Source organism: Alligator mississippiensis, chromosome 16, assembly GCF_030867095.1.
Source record: "Alligator mississippiensis isolate rAllMis1 chromosome 16, rAllMis1, whole genome shotgun sequence".
Classification (NCBI taxonomy): Eukaryota; Metazoa; Chordata; order Crocodylia; family Alligatoridae; genus Alligator; species Alligator mississippiensis.
The window spans coordinates 18,118,693-18,142,832 of record NC_081839.1 but is presented as its reverse complement, the minus strand read 5'-3'; the positions used below and the strand labels follow the sequence as shown (position 1 = coordinate 18,142,832).

General features: G+C 53.6%; 1 protein-coding gene and 1 long non-coding RNA gene across 2 annotated transcripts; one reads left to right on the top strand and one right to left on the bottom strand.

Moving 5' to 3' along the window:
- Positions 1 to 852: 852 nt before the first annotated feature.
- LOC132246452 (uncharacterized) lies at positions 853 to 9,200 on the top strand. The gene is made up of 2 exons (XR_009457740.1): positions 853 to 1,674; positions 7,551 to 9,200. It is a non-coding gene; the product is annotated as an uncharacterized LOC132246452 (long non-coding RNA).
- Positions 9,201 to 14,944: 5,744 nt separating this feature from the next.
- LOC132246615 (short transient receptor potential channel 2-like) lies at positions 14,945 to 22,356 on the bottom strand (the record flags this gene model as incomplete). Its single annotated transcript, XM_059719945.1, has 6 exons — positions 14,945 to 15,192; positions 16,772 to 16,899; positions 18,357 to 18,584; positions 19,683 to 19,847; positions 20,303 to 20,506; positions 21,619 to 22,356. Coding segments are annotated over 6 exons (1,671 nt in total), but the record flags the coding sequence as incomplete, so codon positions are not given.
- Positions 22,357 to 24,140: the final 1,784 nt, after the last annotated feature.

Sequence of the window (24,140 nt, the reverse complement as noted above, 5' to 3'; positions counted from 1 at the left end):
GAGCAAAAACATGCTGGATCAATAAGCCCTGGATTTTTTTGTGCACATTAATTGCACATGTAGACACACCCACACTGATGTTAGCTGATCTCACCAGCAGCTCTGCATGCTTATGGGGGAGGGAAAGGCTCCCCTTGGGCAGGGGGAAAAAACCTCAGCAACACTGATCCTGACCCAAAGCTTAGCTGAGGTGGGGGCATTTTTATTATTATTAATTTATTTTTTAAACGTTCTTGTCTCAGGCCAAATCAGCCAAACCATTTCCAAATTCTATCAGCAGAGCACAGCTCAGTCATTCAAGTGTGCGTGCTGCTACCCCTGCCCTGCCAAATCTCCTCCCTCCCAGACTCTTCAGCCTGGGGCCTCAGAAACTCCCAGATCCATGGCAGGCATCCCACATGCAAGCCCCAAGCCTGTGAGGGCCACAGCACAGAAGCAGCTGGGATTAAAGAAGTTTTAGAAGGAAAATTTCAGACCAGTTTGGCAAGTGGGGGTCCTAGGGTTGGCCATGACATTCCCATGACAGGGCCAGCTCCAACCCAAGGGTGCGTTATTTTTCCCGCCACGCCTTGTTGGTAAAGTGATAAATAGGGAGGATGCCCACAAGACTTTGCACAGTTCCCCGTCCCACTAAACCCTGCTAGACCATACTGGCTCACTGGGCCCCGCTCCCAGACGGTTCCTCAAGCCTTATGGGATAATTGCGTGGCTCCAAATCCTCCCCTTTACCATGCCCCATGCTTCCCAGATATAATACGAATAGTTGACTCACTGAGCCCTTTCCAAGCCCGAAGCTGGGTCCCTTTCACGTCCCTCTCTGTTGTGCCCCTCTGGCACTGGGCCCTCCGGCCCCTGTACCTGCGCCATTCTGGCACTGGGCTCTACACAGTAGGGCGCCCCGGCCACTTGGCGTTAACGAAGCCACTTTTCCTACAAAGGCTCAGAGCAGCTAATCATCAGGTAATAAAATAATGTAGAAAAGAGACCAGGAGAGCAAAACAAGGTCAAAAAGGAAGTTGAGAACCAGCATAAAAACAGACCCTCCTCCTTGAAGAACGCCCCAGCCTAGCTCTCTTTCCTAGGATGCTTATTCCTATGATGAAATTTGCCCTTTTTTTTGCCAATTTAATGGTATTACAGTTTGCACGTGTGGATTTTTCTGGCGATTTAAAAGTCTTTTTGGCGATTTAAAGCAAAACGCATTCCGATGTATTTTAGTTTGGATCTCCAGGAATTAAACCGATGCGTCCATGGATTCATCGTGTGACAACAGAATTGCACTCAAAGACTTGTAATGAGCCCCTTTGTCCCCCAGACGGTGCTGCAACTTTTGTGTCATTCACCCCTTTGTCCCCCAGATGTCTCTCCAAAATTGGAGGTTGACGGGGAAGAGGATACCTGCACTTTTTCAGTAACTGGGTGTAATGTGTTTCTGCGGACACGTTGCGTTGCACACCAGATGATGCGGTCCACCCAGCCCAACATGAATCAATCTTTGTTCGCTTGTATGGACACCTGTACCCCAACCTTTGTGGGCAGTGGTACTAGGAGGGCCTTGAGAGCTGTAGCCCTAAAAAGTTCATCCTAGCCCCCGTCCCGGTGCTGCCGCCCGCCCGCAGAGACACGGCACATCTGCCTGGCTGCACGGGACAGCCGGGCTGCAGCTCCCTGCAGGTCAGTGTAACGGGCCAGGCGGGGAGCGAGATTGAGCTTTGGGCAGGTCGCAGCAAGGGATGGGGGCGCAGGGGCAGGGAGGACAGGGGGCTGCCTCTGTGTGATCAAGAGTGGGGGAGGGGGAAGGTCCTGTGAGGGGCAAGTGTGTGTCTGTGCGTGTGTGGGTCTGGCTATGTGGGTCTGGGTCTGTGTGTGTGTGTGTGGGTCTGTGTCACTCTGCACATGGTCACAGACACAAACACACTCTCCCACCTGCCATAAACACAGACACACACATGCACATGGACACAAACACTCTCCCTCCCTTCATGAACAGACACACATGCACACAGGCACATGCATGTACACATGCAGACAGGCTGGGTGGGGCTGGGGGTTGCAAGGTGCAGGGCACCTATACAGGCGGGTGGGGGAAGCTGTGCGGTGCAGGCACAGGGCAAGGCACGTGGTGGGATGGAGGGGGGCTGCATGGGCTGAGGGTGCAGTAGGGGTGTGAGGAGAAACTGGGGCTAGAGCTGGGGCAAGGGCTGCCGGCATGGGTGGGCGTAGAGCATGGCTGGAGGGTCCCTTGCAGCAGGCGGACAGTGCTTGCCCCCGCTGGCTCAGGGATTGCTGGTTTGACGGTGCCCCCGGCTCTAATCGAGTACCAAAAACATCAGCAGGGTGCATAGTTATGTGCTTCCCTCTGCTGTAATTTAATGTGAATAGTACACTGAGCTTAGTTCAATTGAAAGGCTATCACCTGTAAACGCTGATGAATTGATTTAAAACAAGTCATTTTAAATTTAATAAACCGGTCTAATTTCATGAGGATTAAACTGTGTCACATGTACAAGTGTCCCTAAACACTTAATATTTATAGCTCTTAGCTGCCCCTTCTGTCCTGGGAAAGGCGGTGTCATTTAAAAAAAAAAAAAAGGGCTTTGTGTTTAAATACTAAAGCTGTGATATTTCCAAGTAAATATTTTCATGTTGAACCAAAGTAAAAGATCTAGTCTAGTATATTCACTTGGGCGGTATGTTTTTTGAAGTTTAACTTTTCACTGAAAAATTGTGTGTTGCTCACGTTGGAATCTTTGGTTTTAAAACAAAAACTCATTTTTTAGGGTTTTTTTTATTTGAAATCATTTTTACTACCAGGAGTTTTCCCTTTTCACATTCCAATCAGAAGATATTTAGAGGAAAGTTGCAAACGTAAAAGGCATTTGCAAAATGCTGCACGCTGGATACGGGGCATTGGCATTTCCTGCCCATAAGCAATCTGAAGTCTCGGGCAGGGCGGGTCAGTGGTCACACACCCTCCGCTGTTCCCAGTCCTAAGGAGTCCTGTCCCCTGAGCTCCAGGGCTGAGACATGCTGGGATTGCCCTCTGAGCACAGACACGTTTGAGCTTGTGACTGAGACTGCAATGAATTGTCCACAACTAGACACTGCTCGCATTGGCCAAGGCAGGAGCAAGGAAGCCACACCAACCCATAAGGCGCCCCTCACCAACCATAAGGCGCCACGTGGGGCTGACTAATGGCCCCTGAATAGAGGTGTGTTAGAGGAGGAAGTAGCAGATGACGCTCCCCCTTCTGCCATTTCTCAGCATAACTGTGCAGACATCACCTCCAAATGCAGACAGCCTATGAGAGCATGAAGGCAGGGGCACTCAATCGGTCAGCATAGTCTCTGCGTGCCCAGATCAACCAGGGAGAGTTGCGGGTATTAGGCTTTTTGAGTAGCAGGCAGGGGAAGGCAGGTGATATCTTTGGAAGAAAAGTAATTGCCATCTCCTTTTAAGCACATCTTTTTTCAGTATTTCTGGAAATGTAGTGTATGTTTTCTCTCCCTGGACAGGCGTGGTGTCCCCTAGGAGCCATTACATAGACACAAGTCCTCCTTCCCTATGTGGCTGTGACCCATGTATCCAGATAAGGCCCAGCATGGGCCTGGGCTCTGCACATGTTTTGTGATGTGAAAAACTGGATTTTGATTGGGAAACCACAGAGGCAGGTTCTGAAGAGTTTTCCTGCATAATAGAGATACAGAATAGATGCATAATCACACTATTACAAGAAGAAGTACTAAGAAGAAAATTGGATCTTTGGTCAGTGCTGTGTTTCCAGAGGTGTTTTGTGGGTTTCTTCTCCTTCTTGCAGTACAAAAGGCTTGAGGAAAATGAAACCAAGGTGCTAAACTCAGTGCTCCTTTTGACCAGCATACTGAACACTAAGTTAATTCCTAAATATATGTTGTAAGTGAAAAACTGTTCTTCTGTTCTTTTCAACTGAACTACTAGTTTGAGAAATATTAACAGCAGAAGAGTTGCCGTTCTGTGCTAATCCAGTGGTCTGTCTAATCTGGTATGCTGTCTATGACTGGTCACAATTATTGGGGAACAATTGACTGAAGGGTAACGTTGAGACGGGCATCCAGTCTAGATATGAAAAGAGAAAGGGATAGAGACCCTACCACTTCTCTTTGGTTTACTGGTTAATCCACCTTGGTTTTGGGGGTTGTTTTAAAGCCCAGTTTTAACCTGCAAAACCTTAATTCTTGTTTTACCCGTCTCCCCTATAATTAAAAATCAAAAAACCAAGCAAAAACTACAAATCCTTTAGTCCCCTTTTTCCATTATTTTGGCTGAGATTGCTGGTATATTAAATGACCTATAATTTTCCTCCTTGTTCTGATTGCCCTTCTTAAAAAATGGACTAATACAAGCTTTCTTTCCATCTTATTTTAGTCGCATTTAAAATATTACCCATTAACAGCAGCAACAGGATGCAGGTCTTTGTAGTCAGCTCTAATACCACAGGGTTCAGGGTATCCAGCCCTACTCATTTCAAAAGGGTTTTCTCCAGTAAGAGCTGTTTTATGCTTTACTAGCCAATCTCCCGTCGTGAATGACAGAGCATTTCAGGGGGAGCTGACATGCCCCCACCCCACACTCTTTGGGGCCGGTCATGTAAACCAGGGGTAATTATTTTGGGCGGAGGATGACTTATCAAGTTTTGGCAAGCTGTTGAAAGCTGCATGGGTAGCTCCACCCCCTGGCAGGTGCCCCACCCCCTGGTCACTGTCTTGTGACCGGAAGTCCCGCCCCCGAACCCCTGACCTTCGTTACCACATGTCAGTCCCCTTGCCCCCGGAAGTACCCTTCCAGCAAGGGGTTGTGCGGTCTTGGAGCCAGCAAAATACCAAATTCCATTCGAAAAAGGAAACCTCTACAGCATTCATGAATTCGATTTCCAACTGTTTTTGTCCTGGTTTACACGTGTTTGTGTCGTGCACACAGAGGGGATTGCACAATGGCTTGAAATGCAGTTTTAGTTTTGTATATTGGGGGGTGCGTATAGGTTTGTGGGGGGCTGTGGGTGTGTGGGCATGTGGGGTGAGGGAGCACGTGGGTGTATGTGTGTGGATATGTGGGGTGTGGGTGGGTATGTGGTCTGTGGGGGGCTGTGTGAGGGGGTGTGGATGTGGGGATCAGCATGTGTGGCAGTATGAGGGGAGTGTGGGTGCTTGTGTATGGTGGGGAGTGTGTGTGGGACTCCTCCTATGAGCGCACACACTCACCCACCCACTCTGCCCCTCTCTGCACTCCCACACCCATCCACTCTGCCCCCAGCTGCACACCCACACCCACCCACCCAGTCTGCCCCTGGGTGCACACTCACACCCACACCCACCTGCTCTGCCCCAGCTACGCACACACACACACACACTCTGCCCCTGGATGCGCGCACACACACCCACCCACCCACTCTGCCCCTGGCTGCACGCCCACAGCCCCCGGCTGCATACCCACACCCACCCACTCAGCCCCTGGCTGCACACGCACACCCAACCACGCACTCTACTCCTGGGTCCACAACCAAACCCACTCACCAACTCTGCCCCTGCCTGCACACCCACACCCATGCATGCTGCCCCTGGCTGCACATCCATACGTACCTGATAACACTAAGATGTGGGGTGAGGTGGACACACTTGAAGGGAGAGAGAGGCTGCAACTAGATTTAGACAGACTACAAAAGTGGGCAGATGAGAATAGGATGGGGTTCAACGTAGACAAATGCAGGGTGCTGCACCTTGGGAGAAGGCATCCACAGCACACATACAGGCCGGGGAGTTCCCCTCTTGAAAGCACAGAGGTGGAAAGGGATCTTGGAGTCATTATTGACTCCAAGATGAACATGAGCCGCCAATGCCAGACCGCAGCCAGCAAGGCCAGCCAGACCTTGTCATGCATCCAAAGGTGCATCTCAAGCTGGTCCGGAGAGGTGATCCTCCCCCTCTATGTGACTGTGGTCAGGCCGCAGTTGGAGTACTGCATCCAGTACTGGGCGCCGCACTTCAAAAGGGATGTGGCCAGCCTGGAGAGGGTTCAGAGGAGGCCACCCGCTTGGTGAGAGGGCAGCAGGACAGGCCCTACGAGGAGAGACTGAGGGACCTGAACCTGTTCAGCCTCAGCAAGAGGAGGCTGAGGGGGGACCTGGTGACTGCCTACAAGCTCATCAAGGGGAATCAACAGCAAACAGAGCCCTTTTCTCCCCAGCACCACCTGGGGTGACGAGGAACAATGATAAGAAGCTGATGGAGAATAGGTTTAGGTTGGAGATCAGAAGGCAATATTTGACAGTTAGGGTGGCCAAAATCTGGAACCAGCTTCCCAGGGAAGTGGTCCTCGCCCCTACCTTGGGCAAATTCAAGAGGAGGTTGGACGATCACCTGTCTGGGGCCTTGTGAACCCAGCATTCATTCCTGCCTGTGGCAGGGGTTCAGGCGAGATGATCTGTTCAGGTCCCTCCTGAACCTAGCTACTATGATACTATGATACCTACCCACTCTGCCCCTGGCTGCGCACCCACATCCACCCACCCACCCTTCCCTGGTTGCACACCCACAACCAACCCACACACTCTGCCCATGGCTCCACAACCACACCCACCCACCCTTCCTTTGGTTGCAAACCCACACCCACTTACCCACTATGTCCCTAGCTGCACACCCACCCTCCCACTCTGCTCCTGGCTGCACACGCACACACACGCACGCACGCCCACCCACTGTGCCCTGGGCTGCACACCCCCACCCACCCACCCACACACTGTGCTCCTGGCTCCACAGCCACACCCATCCACCCATTCTGCCCCTGGCTACACACCCCACACACACCCCCATGACACGCCCACACCAGACACACACACCCCCTAGCAGGGGGGTGCTGCAGGCAGGGCATGCAATTGCTGGGGGTGGGACGGGCTGCGCTACTTAGTCCAGCTGAGGCTCGTCCTGGTCCTACTGCCCCTGACTCCTGTCAGCATGGACAGGAACTGGGGCAAGTCAATACAGTTTTAAAGCCCAAGGGCTTCCTCTGCCTCCGGCTCCCTGCATGATTGTTAACAGTCATATAATGGGACGTCATCATTCCTCTCTTTCCTTTTCCTTTGAGCATTAAAATCTCCTTATTGTTCCTTTGCCCTGCCACCTATATTATCCATTTCCCCTCTTAACCAAGCTGGACTTTTAAGGAAAGTAATGAGGAAATGAGATTTCAAGACTTTATAGTAACCCTTTTTGAAAAACTCCCAACATTTTCCCACATTTTCCAAACATAAATTTACTTTTTTTAGCATTGGGAGTTGTTTGGACATGTTTTCCATTCTTCCAAAATCATGGTAGTGAGGTCATGGTGTGTAGCCAGTATGTTTCCAACAACCTCTTTCCAGCCATCATCACAATGTGGTCTAAAACCATGTTACTCTGTAATGGATGAGATATCTTTTGTTTTAGAAAATGATCTCAAATTTTCAGAACTAGTTTTCCTGCTTGTCTCTGTATATCCTGTGGGTAATGCATATTTATTCCCTTTCTTCACTTTGCAGATCGGCACTTCAGGAACAACTCGTTCTGTTCTCTCCTTTGATCTGGGGGATCGTAACAGGTTCCTGCCAGTGTCCCGTCCTGTGTGACACACATTCAAGGTCCTGCTGTTGGGAGCCACCACTTCTTGTAAACCGAGGCACTGCTCTCAGTGCCTCCCTTCTGCTCTGGTACCCACTTTGTGCTTCAACCAACTGGTCATTTTAAAAGTTTAGTCCAATGACTCGTCCCATAAATTTCAATAATACCTCCCCTGCATCTCCTTTTCTACAGCCTAACCACTCTCAGTTGTTTAACCTTTTCCCAACGGCTTGAATTTCAACTGCTACAGTAGGTTGGGGCAGATGGTTGTCTGACTCCATTGTCTCATTACTTGAGACCTGCAAGCAAACTTCAGGATCCCATCCCGACTTGAAGTTACTACTTATGAGCTTATGTAAGGAATCAGCCTCTTCCAAGGAAAGCTCTTCCTTGGCACTCCCCAGAAAGTTTTGTTTGGTCTCTAACCTGATGGACCCCTACAGCCAACCCTGGCATGGGTTTCCAAGCGGTGTTGAGACCCTGCCTCCTTGTTGGCCTTTGTGCGTTAGACAGCCTGTCTGCTCCCACGGCTGTGACTGTGTGACCCACACTCCTAGAGACCAGGTAACCCCTGCTGCCCTTTCTGAACCGTTCTCATGCATACACAGATACCTATGAGCCAATTCCCAAAAAGCAAACCTTTAAATGCCATTTTCTAAGCCAACAGGGGAGAGGGAGGAGTGCCATGTCCCAGCCAGCACAGCAGACTGCTTCCCTTCAGTTTTTCTTGTGCCGTTGCCATTCCCTTGTTCTCCCTGGGACTCTTGCTTTCCTCCTCCCTCCATGCCTCTTCAGTGACCTTCAGGTGCAGTGTGCCACATCGGCAACAAAACTGTTAAAAGACTGTAATATCAACTCACCCTGCTCTCCTAGGTATCCCACTTATGAACCTATCTATAGCAAAGGGTACTCACATTGAGCCTCTCAAAATCTCCCCCACCAGGACGCTAGATCCTTTCGAGGGAGCCGGGGGTACCACACCTATCAGCACCGTTAGGTGGGCAAATCTGATTCGCAAGATGCACCCAGAGATTTCCAACAGAAATCCAGAGTTGTGGTCTTTTTGAGTTCTTTGCAACAGAAAACTGCTGTGTTGTTTTTCAGTAGTTAAAAAAGAGTAAAAATGAAGAGCTGATGTTTTCTTACGGGTTCCTCCAATCGATCCAGGTTGAGAACCACTGCACTAGCTATATCCAGTTCAATTCGTTACCTCTATAGTGAACATTTCTACCACTGCTGGAGCACGGTCTGGGCTAGATGGACCGTGGGTCTGACCCAGTACGGCACATCTTTTGTTCTTATGCCCCTTTCAAGTGCCTGATTTGGGAGCTACTTAATTACTTCCAGTATGTTTATTTTTTGGTTGCTAATGGCAAGCCCCTTCCCCATTTTATATGCACACCTCAGCTCCCTACTCTTGCCCCCCAAACTTCCTCCCCTCCCGAGTACTGCATGCACGTGATGTCAATGTGTTAATGCATGAGGGAATGTAATCATGAACTACCAGGGCAGAGGAAGATCTTATGTGAAGAGAAATGGTATAACAAATAAAGTGAACAAATGAAAATACATATTCTGTAGTCCATATTGTTCTTCTAACTAATAATATACATGAACAAACTGCAGAAAGATCTTGGGTCAAGCAGAAGGTCTCTGAAACGTCATGAACACGAGTATATGGCAATCATTTACTATAAAACCCCACAAGTAGATGGCACCTTGTTTTTAATGCTTGTTCTATTTGCAGATGTACAAGACCCTTAATCTTTGTATTGCTCTGACTGGAACTGAGACACGGACAGAAGTGGACCACATAACAGTTACTCATTGACTGGACCATGCTTTTCACTGTTTTTACTCCATGGGCTAGACGGTTCCTTAAATCCCGCGTACACTTTGACCGTGCACAATTACTCCTGTAAGATAGTCTTTCATTTTCGTAAGACTATGTAGATAGTGTTTCTGATGTGTATTAGCATCAGTATTAAATGCACATTCCTCAGCTTTTATGAAAGTTTTAGCACGCATTTTCATTTATGTAACCAAACTTGCTATTTCCAATATTGGGATGTTGTGGGGTTTTTGCATCTGAAACGAGGAGAGTTCAGACTTTCTGTGCCTGCAGAGCTGGCTTTGTTTCTTTGAAGGAATATAAGAACTGCCCCACCACACTATACAAGTAGTCTCTCTAATCCAGCATGTCAAAAATACAGCAGCATGGGTCCAGCCTGCGGAGCTATGTCGTCTGGCCTGTGGGTCTAGGTCCTGGGTGGTGGGGTGAGCAGTGACAGCATTAATATCCACAGCTTTGGGAGTTGTGGCAATTCACGCTGCTGCCGCTCGTCCCACTGGGACGGATCCAGAGCACAGCGCTGTGTCGCCTGGCCTGCAGGGCTGCTTGTGGGCCAACAATGTGACTTCAGAACAAGCAGCAGCCAACGTGGCTCCAGGAACCACAGCAATTAATGCTGCTTGACCCACCACCACACTTCTGGCCCTGCGAGCAGCCCCACAGGGCAGATAACGTGTCTCCAAACTGGATCCAACCTACTCCGGCACCCCTGGGGCAAGGTGAATGCTACAAGAGGACCTAGTACGTGCTCCCTGCCTTGAGACCTGTATTGGGAGGTCCCAACCAGGCACTCCCTGCCCTGTGGGGCAGATGGCGGCAGGGGATGGGTTACCTTTCCTCCTGCTCTCTTCAAACTCCCGCCTGGCCGTGTCGATGTAGCGCTGCACCAAGGCCTTGAGCACCTGCAGCCTGTAGGAGCCACGGCTCTCTCCCTGCAGGATGGTGTCGTCCAGGGCTGAGGTTTCATAGATTTCATAGACATTAGGGCTGGAAGGGACCTCGGAAGATCATCGAGTCCAGCCCCCCGCCTAAAGGGCAGGACGTCAGCTGGGGTCATAGGATCCCAGCAAGATAAGCATCCAGTTTCATCTTGAAGGTGTTCAATGAAGGCGCTTGAACAACCTCCGGTGGCAGGCTGTTCCAGACCTTGGGGGCTCGGACAGTAAAGAAATTCTTCCTTATGTCCAGCCTGAAACAATCATGTAGTAGTTTGTGACCATTCGTCCTCGTCATCCCTTGGGGCGCTCTGGTGAACAAACGTTCCCCTAGATACTGGTGGTCACCCCTGATAAACTTGTAGGTGGCCATCAGATCACCCCTGAGCCTGCGCTTTTCCAGGCTAAAGAGCCCCAGGGCTCTCAGCCTGTCATCGTAGGGTCTGCTTCCCTGACCTCTGATCATGCGCGTGGCTCTTCTCTGGACTCTCTCAAGCTTCTCCACATCCTTTTTGAATTGTGGAGCCCAAAACTGGACGCAGTACTCCAGCTGCGGCCTCACTAAGGCCGAGTACAGGGGGAGAATGACGTCCCGGGATTTGCTTGAGAAGCATCTATGGATGCAAGCCAGCGTTTTGGTCGCTTTACTAGCCGCAGCATCGCATTGCAGGCTCATGTTCATCTTGTGGTCAATGATGACCCCCAAGTCTCTTTCTTCCATAGTGCTAACCAACATAGCACTGCCGAGCCTATAAGGATGCTGCGGGTTTTTTTTCCCAAGGTGGAGAACCTTGCATTTATCGGCGTTGAACACCATCAGATTCTCATCCGCCCACTTGCTGAGCCTGTCCAGGTCAGCCTGGATCATCCGCCTGTCTTCTGGCGTGGATGCTTTGCCCCAAAGTTTGGTGTCATCGGCGAACTTGGCCAGTCCGCTTCTGACTCCAGTGTCCACATCATTAATGAAGATGTTGAACAGTATGGGTCCAAGGACAGAGCCCTGGGGGACCCCACTGGTCACAGGACACCACGATGAGTGACTTCCATCAATTACTACCCTCTGGGTCCGACCCCGGAGCCAATTTTCCAGCCAGTGGATCGTGGGGGACCCAAGGCGACAATTGGCCAGTTTCTCCAAGAGACGATCATGGGACACCAGATCGAAGGCTTTTTTGAAGTCAAGATATATGACATCAATCTCATCTCCCTTGTCCAGGTGATAGGTCACCTGGTCGTAGAAGGAAATGAGATTGGTCAAGCAAGACCTACCCGCAACAAACCCGTGCTGGCTATCCCTTAAGATGTTGGCGTCGGCCAGTCCATTAAGGATGGCCTCCTTAATAAACTTTTCTAAGATCTTCCCCGGGATAGAAGTCAGGCTGATGGGCCTATAGTTAGCCGGATCCACTTTCCTCCCTTTCTTGAAGATAGGCACCACGTTGGCCTTCTTCCAGTCTTCGGGCACTACACCAGAGCGCCAAGAGTTTTCAAAGATCCGCGCTAGAGGCTGGGCTATGATGCTCGCCAGCTCCTTGAGTACCCTGGGGTGAAGATTGTCAGGGCCGGCTGACTTGAAGGTATCCAGCTTCTCAAGATGTTCCTTCACAAAGTCAGCATTAATGGAGGGCAGGGGATCACCCTCACCTGGACTTCCCGGCCCTGTAGCAGGCACGGGTGTCCCATGGGGCTGATGAAAGACCGACGCAAAGTACCTATTTAATAGGTTGGCTTTTTCCTGGGCGTCAGTTGTCAGTTGCCCCATCTGGTTCAGCAGGGGTCCAACGTTGCCCCTGCTTTTCCTCCGGCTCCCCACATATCTGAAAAAGAACTTTTTATTGTCCTTGATGCTCAAAGCTAGCTGGAGTTCAGTTGCAGCCTTGGCTTTCCTGGTCTGCTCCCTACAGGACCGGACCAGTGCAGAATAATCCTCCTTGGAGGTGACTCCCATCCTCCATCCTTTGTAGGCCTTTCTTTTTAGCCTCAGGAGGTCTGCTAGGTCCCTGGAGAGCCAGGGGGGCTGCTGTGCCCTCTTGCTGCCTTTCCTCCGAGATGGAATAGACTTAGTTTGTGCATGGAGGATCGCTCCCTTGAGGAGCAACCACTTTTCTTGAACTCCCCTCTCCCTGTGGTCACGGTTCCTTAGGGCCTCACTAACAAGCCTCCTGAGCTTGTCAAAGTCGGCTTTCCTGAAGTCAAGGACTTGCGTGTTGCTGACCGACTTGCCAGCTTTTCGGCGGATGGTGAAGGTGATCAGCTCGTGGTCGCTGTCACCCAGCTTCCCATCGATCACTAGGTCGCCGACTAGGTCCTCCCCAGTAGCCAGCACCAGGTCGAGCAGCGCTTTGCCTCTCGTTGGCCCATAGACTTCTTGAGTGAGGTAGAGGTCATCCACGCACGAGAGGAAGCTCTGCGACCGCTCAGATTTTGCTGAGCGATCCTCCCACGAGATGTCTGGGTAATTGAAGTCACCCATGACAACCATGGTCCTGGAGCAAGATGCCTCAGCCAGTTCCTGGGCAAATTCCTGGTCAAGCTCAGGACTTTGGGTGGGAGGTCTGTAGTAGACTCCCACCATTGTGTCCCCTGTGCCGTGTTCCCCACGGATTTTAACCCAGAGGGTCTCCAGCCGTCCACCCTGGTCGCCAATATCGGCTTGCAGGGACGCGTAGCTTTCCTTAACATAGAGAGCTACACCCCCGCCCCTTTTCTCTACACGATCCCTCCTGTACAGGGTATAGCCATCTATCCCCGTGGTCCAGTCATGGGTGGAGTCCCACCAGGTTTCCGTGATCCCTGTGACATGGTAATTGTTTGCACTGAGCAGGAGAATGAGCTCCTCCTGCTTATTCCCCAAGCTCCTGGCATTAGTGTACAGGCAGGCAAGTGCCCCCTGGGGGGCTCCTTCCTTGCCCACAGATTTTACCAGGGCTGGGGCTGGGGTGAGCTCCCTTGAGTGCCGTGATCTGCTGGCTTTGCAAGGATTGCTCAGCGGGCCAGCAGTGGCGGTCGTCCCCCCGTCCCCCAACGGGCTTAGTTTAAAGCCCGGTGGAGCAGGTCAGCCAGTATGGCTGAGAAGAGCCTCCTCCCTAGGGGAGAGAGGTGGAGGCCATCTCTTCCCAGCAGCTCGCTGCCTCTCTCGCCAAAGAGCGGGCTGTGGTCATGAAAGCCAAAGCCTTCCTGACGACACCAGCGCCGCAGTCTTTGGTTGACCACATAGATCCTCCTGTCCCTTCTCAGCCCATAGCCTGAGACTGGGAGGATCGACGAGAACACCACCTGTGCCCCCAGACCCTTAAGCCCCGCTCCCAAATCCCTGTAGCGCCTCATGACTTGGCTGGGAGTGCTCCGACCTGTGTCATTGGTGCCCACATGAATAAGGAGCATGCGATAGTGGTCTGTGGGTTTGAGGAGCTTGGGGATCCTCTCCGCAATGTCCCGGATGCGGGCCCCTGGGAAGCAGCAGACTTGCCGGGCTAAGGGGTCGGGGTGGCAGATTGGCCCCTCCGTCCCCCTCAGGAGGGAGTCTCCCACAACAAATGTCATATGTTTTGTCTTGGGGAGAGCAGGGGCGCGAGCTGCAGTTGGGCCCATGTTGCCTGCGGGGGCCGGCAACTCAGCAGGCTCTGCTGGGGCAGCAAGAGGTGCGTCCCTGTTGCTCAGCTCTGGCGGGGGAGGGCCCTTGGTGCGGCGGGCCTTAGGGCCCTTGACCACCTTGGTCCATGCCCCTGGCTGGACACAGCAGGAGGTCCCAGAGTCCTCCTTTGATGTGGAGGGAGACTGTGGTCTACCCTCTGCCTCCCAGGGGAGAAGGGCCTGGCAGTAGGAGTGTATCTCCTGCTCGCAGTCCCTGATGGCACGCAGTCTGTGGACTGTGGCCTGGAGCTCCTCCAGCTGGCGCGCCAGAGACCCCAGAAGGGAGCAGACCCCGCAAGGGGAGGTGGCCATGCTCCCAGGCCCCAGAGCCTGAAAAAGGGACAGGCAGCCCCCGCAGCCGAGAGCCAGGGGCTCCGTCTGCGTGGAGCCCGGAACCAGGGGCTCCGCCTCGGTGGCCGTCTCTGAGGTGCCGGGGGGGGGTGCGGAGCCCGAGGGGACCCTCGGGGTGCGGCGCGTGCTCATCCGTGTCATGCCTCTGGGAGGCTGGCTACGGCTGGGGCTGTCTACCCTGGGGGGTGCGCAGGCAGGGTCTTGGGCCCTCCCGCACATCCTCCCGCGCGAACTCTGCGCTAACTCACGCGCCGGCAGAGAAGCGCGCCTGTTTGTGCAGCCTGTTCGCGCGGCTCCGGTCGCGTGGCTCCCTGGGGGGCTGGGCGAAGTAGGGGCCTGGGCGGGGCTTGACCCAGCCCGGCTCCACTCAGCTGCCGCCTCCCACACACACACTAAGGGGGTTAGCCCCTTCTCTCCACGGGCCCCGCTTACCCCGGCTGTGCTGGGGGTCGGCAGGGGGCTCATTGGCTACTGGAGGGTTTCTGGGGGGCTTCGGGGGAGCGGGGGCGCAGCGAGCTTTCACCCGTGCGTCTCTCGCCGCTCCCGCGTCTGAGGTAGCCTGGGGTGAGGAAGGGGAAGAGGAATTACACAGGTACCAGGGAACGGTGCTGCTTACCATTCATCCAGCCTCGCAGAACAGCCTCGCAGCCAACGTGGCTTCTACCAACGGCCACACGGCCAATGCAGCTTCTACCAGCCGCTGTGTTGTGCGGGACACTTACAATGGTGGGGATCGAGGGACAGTCCTGCTGCTTCTTGGCTTTGCAGCAGCAAATGAACTGGAAGATGCCCCTAGGGAAGACAGGAGAACGTGGGTTACAAGGGGCCAGGCGGAAGCAGAGCTAGCCCTGCAAAATCCACGCTGGAGCCCACAGCCAGGTCCAAGCCCTTCCAACATCTGGGCCTGCTTCCTGGTATTGGCCCACTGGAAAGATGAGCCCATTTCATGGCACTGGGAGCCAAACAGCTCCAGAATTCAGGGGGATTGTCTCCCATGTTGTATGCCAGCTCTCTGCAGTGCACCAGTGGCTTTATCCCTGAATTCACTCAATATATTACCTTATCAAGGCAAAGAGCAAGGAGTGATTTGAGTGCAATGGAGAGGTGTCTCCAGGGACAGAAAAAGATGCCAGAGGCCAGGAAATTCTTTAATCCACTAAGAAACAGGCAGAAAGAGAGCCAGTGGCTGGATGTCAAACCAGGCAAATTCAAATTAGAAATAAAGGCGCCCATTTGTAAGGAACCAAGCCCCAGGGCATCCCTTCACATCCCCCGGTCCATGCTGGCTGCCTCTCTCCTGTCTGGCAGTCTTGCTTTAGCCAGACACAAGATACCAGGCTCAGTATTGAGGGACTCTTGCGAAATGCAATGGCTGGCGTGGTGGAGAACGTCAGGCCTGGTGATCTAATGAGCCCTCTGGGCCTTTAAGTCTGTGAGCCAGCTCCCCGTGAAGGCCTGACCAGTGGGAACACACTGCTTCCCCTTCCCTCTCTCCAGAACCTCTCTCTGCTCCAGAGACCTCATCAAGCAATGGAAATTTCTGTCTGAACAACTCGTGTTTACTAGTTTCAGAAAGTCTCTTTTTTTGCAAGTCATGGCAAAGATTTGTAGAGATGTTCAGACTGTCAAACTAAAGAGAAAGACAGAAATGCTAATTATCTTCACGGTGGGGTCTTTTAAAATTTCCATTGAAGTTTTCTGCTTATTTTTCCTTTTGTCCCCAATGGGGTGCAGGTGGGGGGAGAAAAAGGGAAAATTCAGTATTTTCAAACTGATTTTTGTTTTGTTTTCTGGCTTTCATTTGTTGAACCAAAATCTGAAAACTTCTAACCCTTCCCTCCCAAACCTTTCCTGTCATTTGGAAGAAAACAGATTAGTGCCATATTATTCACATCTCACACTCACCTTTTTGCTGAAAAATTACCCACTGAAAATTGGGGGGTGTTTTAAATAAAAAAAAAAACTGTTTCTGAATAGTTTGGATAAAAGCCAATGGTTTTTTGCTCTTCCTTCTGCCTTCCCAGAACAAGGTGCATAACTTTTTTGGGAGGGTGTGTGGTATGCGAATAAACATGGCATTTTTTCTTTGGAAAGCCCCTGAGGGCTCTCCTTGCAAAGCCTCTCTCCCTGCAGCACAGAGAAAAAAGGCTGGTGGATAGACAGTGTGGTGATTCAGCCATGGGATGAAGAGCCAGTAGCTCTGGGTTCAGTTGTTAGTGATGGCTGTGTTGACCTTGGGCAAGTCCTTCCCTCCTTGTGCATCTCAGCTCCTGTCTGCAAAATGGGGCCTTGCTGGTCTCTGTCTCCCAGGGGGTGGGTGAGCTGATAGGGGTGCCTCGTGCCCTGAGACAGGTGAGGGCCCTGGCATTACCTGACCATGTAGAAGAGGGACTTGGGGGTTGGAATGACATTGAAGGGCACAGGCAGTGTCAGGCCCTCCCGGAAGTAGGACAGGTAGAGCTTGGAGCGGGCAAACTTCCACTCCACGTCGGCATCGTCCTGCAACACAAGCCGGGGGGAGCAGCTCAGAGCCGTGGGGTCATGCAAGCCTTGCAGGGCACAGGCAGGAGTTCACCAGCTGGCCTACGCTCACCCCCTTCCCTGGGTCACTGAGCATGGCCCTGGCATTGGGCAGCCTGTTCTGCCTTGCATGCTGGTAGTATATGAGGAGTGTAACATGGGGCGTGGTGGCAGGTGGCGGGCACTGGGACATGAGCGGGGCAGGGGGAATCCACCCTGGAAAAGAAGGAGGCAGACACAGGGGTCCTGACCCCATTCTCAGGGTGCTGATTTCTCTTCAGTGCAAATACTGGATTGGCAAGGCTAGGTCTGCCAGGTGCCCACCTGGCATAAACCTCCAAGGGATCCTTGTCTGAGGGGAGCCAGTGACTGTTCCCCACCGTGCCGGACTAGGGGCTTGTATAGCATCCAGTGGGGGCCTGGGGGATACGTAGAGGCACAGGACTGGCAGGGACCAGCTGTGTGAGCGAGCCTAGCCCCTGCTGGGGCAGAGACCCCAGCCCATGATCTACCATGGAGGCCTCCCTATGGCCACAACAACGCCCTTTCCAGCAGGCTCAGAAACAAAATCATTGCCACCCGGGCAGGGAGCATCCACCAGGTCCAGTGCTGGTCCTCACTGGAGGTCTCCGACCCTATTAACTCAGCTCACCGGACTCTAGAGCAGCGAGCAGCTCCCCTCAGAGATAATTAATTACTGGCTCCCTGCTTAAAAAGGGACATCAGCCACCCAAGGCTGAGGAAAGGCAGGTCGTCAAAACCATATGAAAAAGGGGAGGCGAGGGCTTGCACTGCTGTGATTTAACTGTAATGTTTGTCCACTCCTACCCCAGTTTAAGTGGGTGAAGGTACTGGAACTGTTAGACCAATATGGGAATGGACAGATGGAACAGTTATATCGGTGCATCTTATACCGGTATAATTTACTGCTGGTCTATCTGCTACTTCTGTCCACACCCACAATCCCCACTGGCTCACAAGACCCCTTGTACACAGCTCAACCCTCGTGATTTCTCTTCTCCCAAGTGCCAGGACCCTGCTACTTGGGGTGACACTGCCACTGGAGGTGACTTGTCCCTTAAATCTCTCAGGCCTGAAATCTCTGCCTAGGGCCCCAGTGGCAAGGCCTTCTCTGGGGACATACAGCTTTCCAGGGGATCATTAGCCCTTGGCCTGTGGCTGGCTCTGGTGTAACTAGCTGCCTTTGCCTCATCCCATGGGTGGGTTCCCGTATGGAAACCACCATCCCCACTGCCCCTGTACGGACACATCTGAGGCCAAGAACTGCCTGGGCCCTGGAGACTAAATCCCATCTCATCTCCAGAATCAGCCCCAACCAGAGGCAACAAGCACTGGACCTGAGCACATCAGAGCCCTGCCAGGCCCCAGTAGAGCATCCAGGCTCCTGGGGCAGGGCTCCTGCCAGCACCCCTCACTGCCAGGTTGCTGGAGCTCTGGACCCTGCCAGGGCTCCCTCCACGTGACCTACCTGCCACCCAGATCATGTGCCAGCAGTTGCCCCACAAGGTCTGGCTCCGGCCCAGGAAGTCTTTGTGCTTGCGCTCCAGCACCACGGACTCCAGCAGCAGGAAGACCAGGAACCAGAGGTACGAGGCGGAGTGCAGGAGGAACTTGATCACTGGGATCTTCAGCATTTTGCCCACCTGATGGGAGAAACTTTGTCTCGCCTTGAGCAAAACTCAAGGCCATTTGGCTGCATGGTTAGGGCCCACCAGGCAGCAGGGACTTAAACGGGAGCAAGTGCTTAGGAGCAGACTTCAATCTCCATGAGGATTCGGTCCAGCAGACCTCCAGCTTGGGTGCGTGGAGGGAGAATTCATCCATTATCAGGCAAAAAGGGGATGCAGCACCCTCTGGTCTGTGTAAAACAGACTGCAGAGCTGCACTGAGCTAGCACTGGTTGGAGCCAGAGCTAAAACGACCTTGATTTTAGAAGTGCTCAGGACAGACAATCCAGCCCCAACAAGCAGGTTCACTGGCCAGTTGCAGCTGGTGCTAAAAGTCCACACTTTAGTTTCACTCCCAGTTTACCTAGCCCCAACATCCAGCTGTTGGACCTCATTGGACTTGTGTCACCTGGAGGAACAAGCTCATCATCCCAATTGTGCTCCTGTGGGAGAGGATCCCATCATCCCTCCATCCTCTCTTGGTCAAACCAAGCTCTTGCAGTCTCTAGGTATGAGCCTCAGTTTCCCTACAGCCATTCTTTCTTTCCTTTCTCTGACACTGCTCCAACCTACAGTGGTCCAAGGCTGTGGGAAGCCCACACCTGGGTGCAGCAATCCAGCAGCGGCTGCACCAGGGAAAGAAGAAGCAGAGCCTGCTCGCATTGGGTGTCCCCCTTCATACAGCCAAGGACAGCATTAAGTCTTGGACCACTGCCTTGCCCCTGGGGGTTCCCCAGCATCATTGCCCCTCAGCCTCTCTCTGAATGCACTGAGAAGGGGCAAGAACCTGGTGGAGACCAAATGCATGGGGGTAATTACACATACATATGTGCGCGCGCGCGCACACACACACACACACACGATTTGATGATCTCAGGAAGGGAGATCATTAGAAGTGCCATCAGGTTTCTATGGGAGACAGATATTACCAGGTTGGGTCTTTCTGGGGGGCCTTCTATCTGTTAGGGGCCAGAGTCAGGTGCTTTGGAGGCAGCTGTAAGAAGCCGGCAGCAGGGTGGTGCAGGAAACCTTCTTCCCTGAGCCCCCTTTTCCCTTTGCAGCAAGGCCACTTACCCGGGACTTGGGAGCAACCCAGTAGAGCAGGCACAGGATGGGCATGGTAAGGAAGATGGAGCAGGAGACAAAGAGCTTCCAGAGGGTGTTGCTGCCACGCCAGCCGGACAGGTTCCCGCACCAGATGGATGACAGCACTTGCTGGCAGGTGGGGTGCGTGACAAACTGGGCCAAGATGAGAGAAGGGGATCAGAGGGTCAGTACCAGCAGCCCTCACGGTGACCCATTGCTTCCCCCTCCTGCTAGGCAAATACTGCTCCCAGGAATATACAGGAGCTCTCTTAGGATGCAAAGGGAGCCTTTGCCTACCAGCAAAATGCAGTTGACTCTGGGGTGCAACAGACTCCCATGCCCACACTGGGGTGAGAGCACGAAGCAAAAGTTCATCTCCAATCCCAGCTGCTGCTGCAGGGGGGAGTTTAGGGAGGTTGAATCAAATGGAGCATGTTGGAACCAGGATGCCAAGGTTTATGTCCCGACCCCAGCCAGAAGCACTCAGAGTTCATTAATGATCTCTCGTTAGAAAGGACCCTTGCAGCACCCTGGTGGGGAGCTTCCCCTAGTACTGGCTCAAGGGGGGGCTGCAACCCTCCTAGCTCTGAAGCCTGCCCCGCACTCACCCTCTTCTGGTCGTAATGGACGGCCAGGCGAAGCCAGGCCAGGTTGGGGATGCCCTCCTCGAAGGCCTGGCTGCCCAGATCCTCCTCCTCGCTGCTGTCCCCCAGGTCGTTGAGCACGGCCGCCACCTCGCTCTGGTTGCGGCACATCCCCAGCAGCTCGAAGGCGAACTCCTGGCTCAGCTGCTCCAGGCGCAGGTACTCGGGCTGCCGGAGGAAGAACACAGCCTAGAGGAATGCCTGGGAGCCCTATCCTGTAACAACCTGAATGCACAACGATGGGACCCCAGCACCAAAGGCAGATGATTCAGCAGAGGAACTCACTGCTGCAGGGCGCTGAGACACGGACACTCGCCCAATGCAGCATCACATGCATGTGAGCCAAGACTTACAGCAATGTCAGGAGTAAACCTACCAGCGTGACAGCTGCATCTGGAGGTGGTCACTCGGAGACAACAGTCCCACGACCCGCAAGCACCTATCAGGCAGCTTTTCCTCTCACAGGATGGGTGCAAGGTTCCTAAAAATGCTACTATGAACACTAAATTATAACCCTCATTTAATACTTTTGTAACCATAACGTTCTGGGGTACACACCTGTGAGGTGTTGCAAGGTCACTACCTAGTTAAACTGAGCAAGCACCTACAGATTTTGTCAGAGCATGAGCATTGTTAATGGTTGTGAGGAGAAAAATGAACAGAGAGGAAGGGTATGTGATAAGAAATGTCTGCAGGGAGGGGTGGTTATGATATGGGTATGTTTATGCATATGTTTTCAAAAATGCCCAATAGTAAGAAATCAATTATGTAAGTAGTCTATAAGTAGCCAGCAGCATGGAGTGTAGCAGTAAGAATAATGAATATAAAAAAAGATAGATGTAAAAATAGTTTGGGAACAAAAGGACATTGTACCATTGCACTACTGAATCACTGCACCACTGGAATACATGCCCAAATTTCCCAGCGAGACCCTGAATTGTCGTGTGGAGAATTTAGTGTTGGTGCTTGTCATTTATGGTCAGCTGCTCTGAGCCTTTCTGCACAGAGCAGGATATAAGCTAAATAATAATAATAGTAACACCTCCATGCTGCCCAGCCTGGGCATAATGTGGGGGGTCCTGTGTGCCCCCTGCCTGGCTCACACAGGGTAGGGACCAGAAAGGAGTCCAGGATGGTGCTGAGCCCCCTGGGTCCAAGCCCAGAGCTGCTGGAATAGAGTTTCACCCTCCGATACCCCCTGGCTCCCTGCTGCCCCGGAGAGCTGCGGCCCACAAGAGAACCAGGACAGATGGAGACCTGGGAGCCAGCAAGTGCCTGACCTTGAACTCGGGCTCCTTGCGAGAGAGGCGCTTGAGCTCGTGACTGAGCTTGAAGGCAGCAAGCATGGCATCCTCGCTGGCAACCGAGAGGTAGGCGCGGCTGGCGAGGCCCTTATAGGTGTTGATGCGGGAGAGGGAGAACTTGAGCAGGTCGTACTGGCGGGCGTTGGTGCACTCCAGGCAGGGACAGGAAACGTGGTGGGGGTGGGAGATGGTGTGGCCTTTCTGCGTCAGCATGTCCACGATCTCGTAGAGGTCCTTCTCGCAGGCCAGGGTGAGCGGTGTCACGCTGGGCGCGAAGTGGGAGGCGTCGATGGTGTTGTCGAAGAAGGCCAGCGAGAAGGACTTGAGGTCCATCTTGAGTCCCTTCTCCTGGTTCAGCCGGTCCAGCAGCAGCTTGACCACGTGGGGCTGGTTGGTGTCCACAGCCACCAGCAGGGCCTCGTGGACCTGGCGGAAGTCGAATTTGACGTAGCGCAGCAAGGCCTTGGCCACTTCCTCCCCGCCCGCACGGATGGCCAGGTTGAGGGCTTCCCACCATGCCTGGTCCTCGGTCTCGTCCAGCTGCCGCAGGATGCCATCGCCCACCTGCAGCAGCTGCTGCACCACAGGCAGGTTCCCGTCCTGGATGGCGCTCAGCAGCCCCCGTGGGAACTTTAGCTTCCGGTTGACGATCTCCCTCCAGTTGGGCTGCTGCTGGGGAAGCAGAGCTGGTCGGGTTAGGAGAGACCCTGCAGTTCATCCCCCTGCCCACCCTGACTTGCTCTGAACCACCTCGGAGGAAGAGGATGACATCTCCCATCCCCCTTAGATTGCCCACCCCAAGGCTTCACCAGGGCTAGAAAGCGTCTCCGGTCATCCTGGCCAGAGGCTGAGCCTGCCCCTGGGGCCTGTGACCACTCAGCGAGCCGCACGCCCTGCTGTCCCACTGCAAGCCAGCGGAGAGCACCTAGGAGTCCTGGATCCCAGCTCCTCCGTCCCTCCAGGAGAGGGGCTAGGATTCAATCCTGCCATGTTGCTGGCTGTCATTCAGGGTCTGGGTCTCCTTCTCCATGGCAGCCCCTCAGGGAGTCGCTGTCCCGGTCACCGCTGAGCCGTGGCTCAGAGGCAGCCGGAGGCAACTGGCTCCAGCACACAACCAGGGGCAAGGCCCAACCTGAGGGCCCGTCATGCCTTCCTCCCCCTTGGGGCTCAGAAGCAGCTGCTCCCGGCTTGACAGGAGCAGCTCAGTGCCAGAGACTTGTTTCCTCCTGGCTAATTAACTCCCCTGGCGTCTCCATCAGGCGCACTTGAATTCACAGCTTGCAACACCAGCTTGCAAGGAGCTGGAGGCAGCAAGGCTGGCTCGAAAGGGATAAACAGCGGGTGCCACACTCAGGAACCACCGCGCAGAGGGGTCCTCCAAGGGCTGCTCCACAGGGAGGATAACAACCCCCTCCTGCAGCCAGCGAGTGGAGCCCCCTCTCTGGCTCACAGGGCAGGGCTTTGCTGTGGGGCCGATGCTCAGCTTGCTGGGGAGCGCTGTCCGTGGCCGGGGTGGTCACACCTTACCCACAACACCCAGGTGCGGGGGCCGGTCCCTCGTGCACAGAGCTTGGGTGGAGGGCTGTTATCCAGGGTCCCTCAGAGCCAGGAGACCTGGGCTCCTGGGCTGGGAGGGGGCAGGGACCTTGAGAAATCTGCATAGAAGTGGGGCAAAATTTTGAAGGTGTCCCCAACTCACCACCACCACCTGGGGCAGCCGGCCGGAGGAGGATGTGGGCATGCAGCAGGGGAAAAGCTACTGCGATGCCAGGAGGGGCCAGCACCACCACAACATGGATCGAGGCAGGCCTGGCATTAGAAACAGGTCTAATATATGGGTCTGAACCATCTCTGAGAGAAGCTGGGGGCACAAAAACAGGGGAAGGGGGTGACAGGACGAGGTGCCACAGGAGCAGGGTGGGTGCTGTTACCCAACCAGCCCCTTCTTGCCCTGCAAGGGGAGTGAAGGAGCTGTGCCGCCCTTTCCCGAGACACAAAGCCCTGGGGTCTCTGCAGCACCCACACTCTCAGTGCAGACCACGAATGCTTTCCCTTCACCGGTCGCTGACAATAATCGCACATGCAGACAAAGCAGGCTCCTACAGCCGCCCCTGCCTGGATGAGCCGTGAGGCACTTTGCGAGGTGGACCCCAGCTAAAAGGCAGCCACTTCTGGGGTGGGGGGAGGAAGCCGAGCAGAACGCAATACAAGTATGTGCATGGGGGCAAAGGCTCCAGCCCACTTCCCTGCCCCTGACAAACGAGGCTCACAGCACCCCAGGGAAACCACCTGGGACAGCCAGCCCCGTTCATGGATGGAGAGCACAAGGCTCAGGACAGAACGATCCCGGCGCACACAGCGCTGCCTGGACCAGCATCTCTGCAGCCCCTTGGCGGGATGGAGCGCTGCACCAGCTCAGCTCAGCCCAGCCAGTTTGGAGCTCGGATAGTAGGCAGACAGTCCAGGGAGCTACCTCAGCTCCACATGAAGCCCTCTGC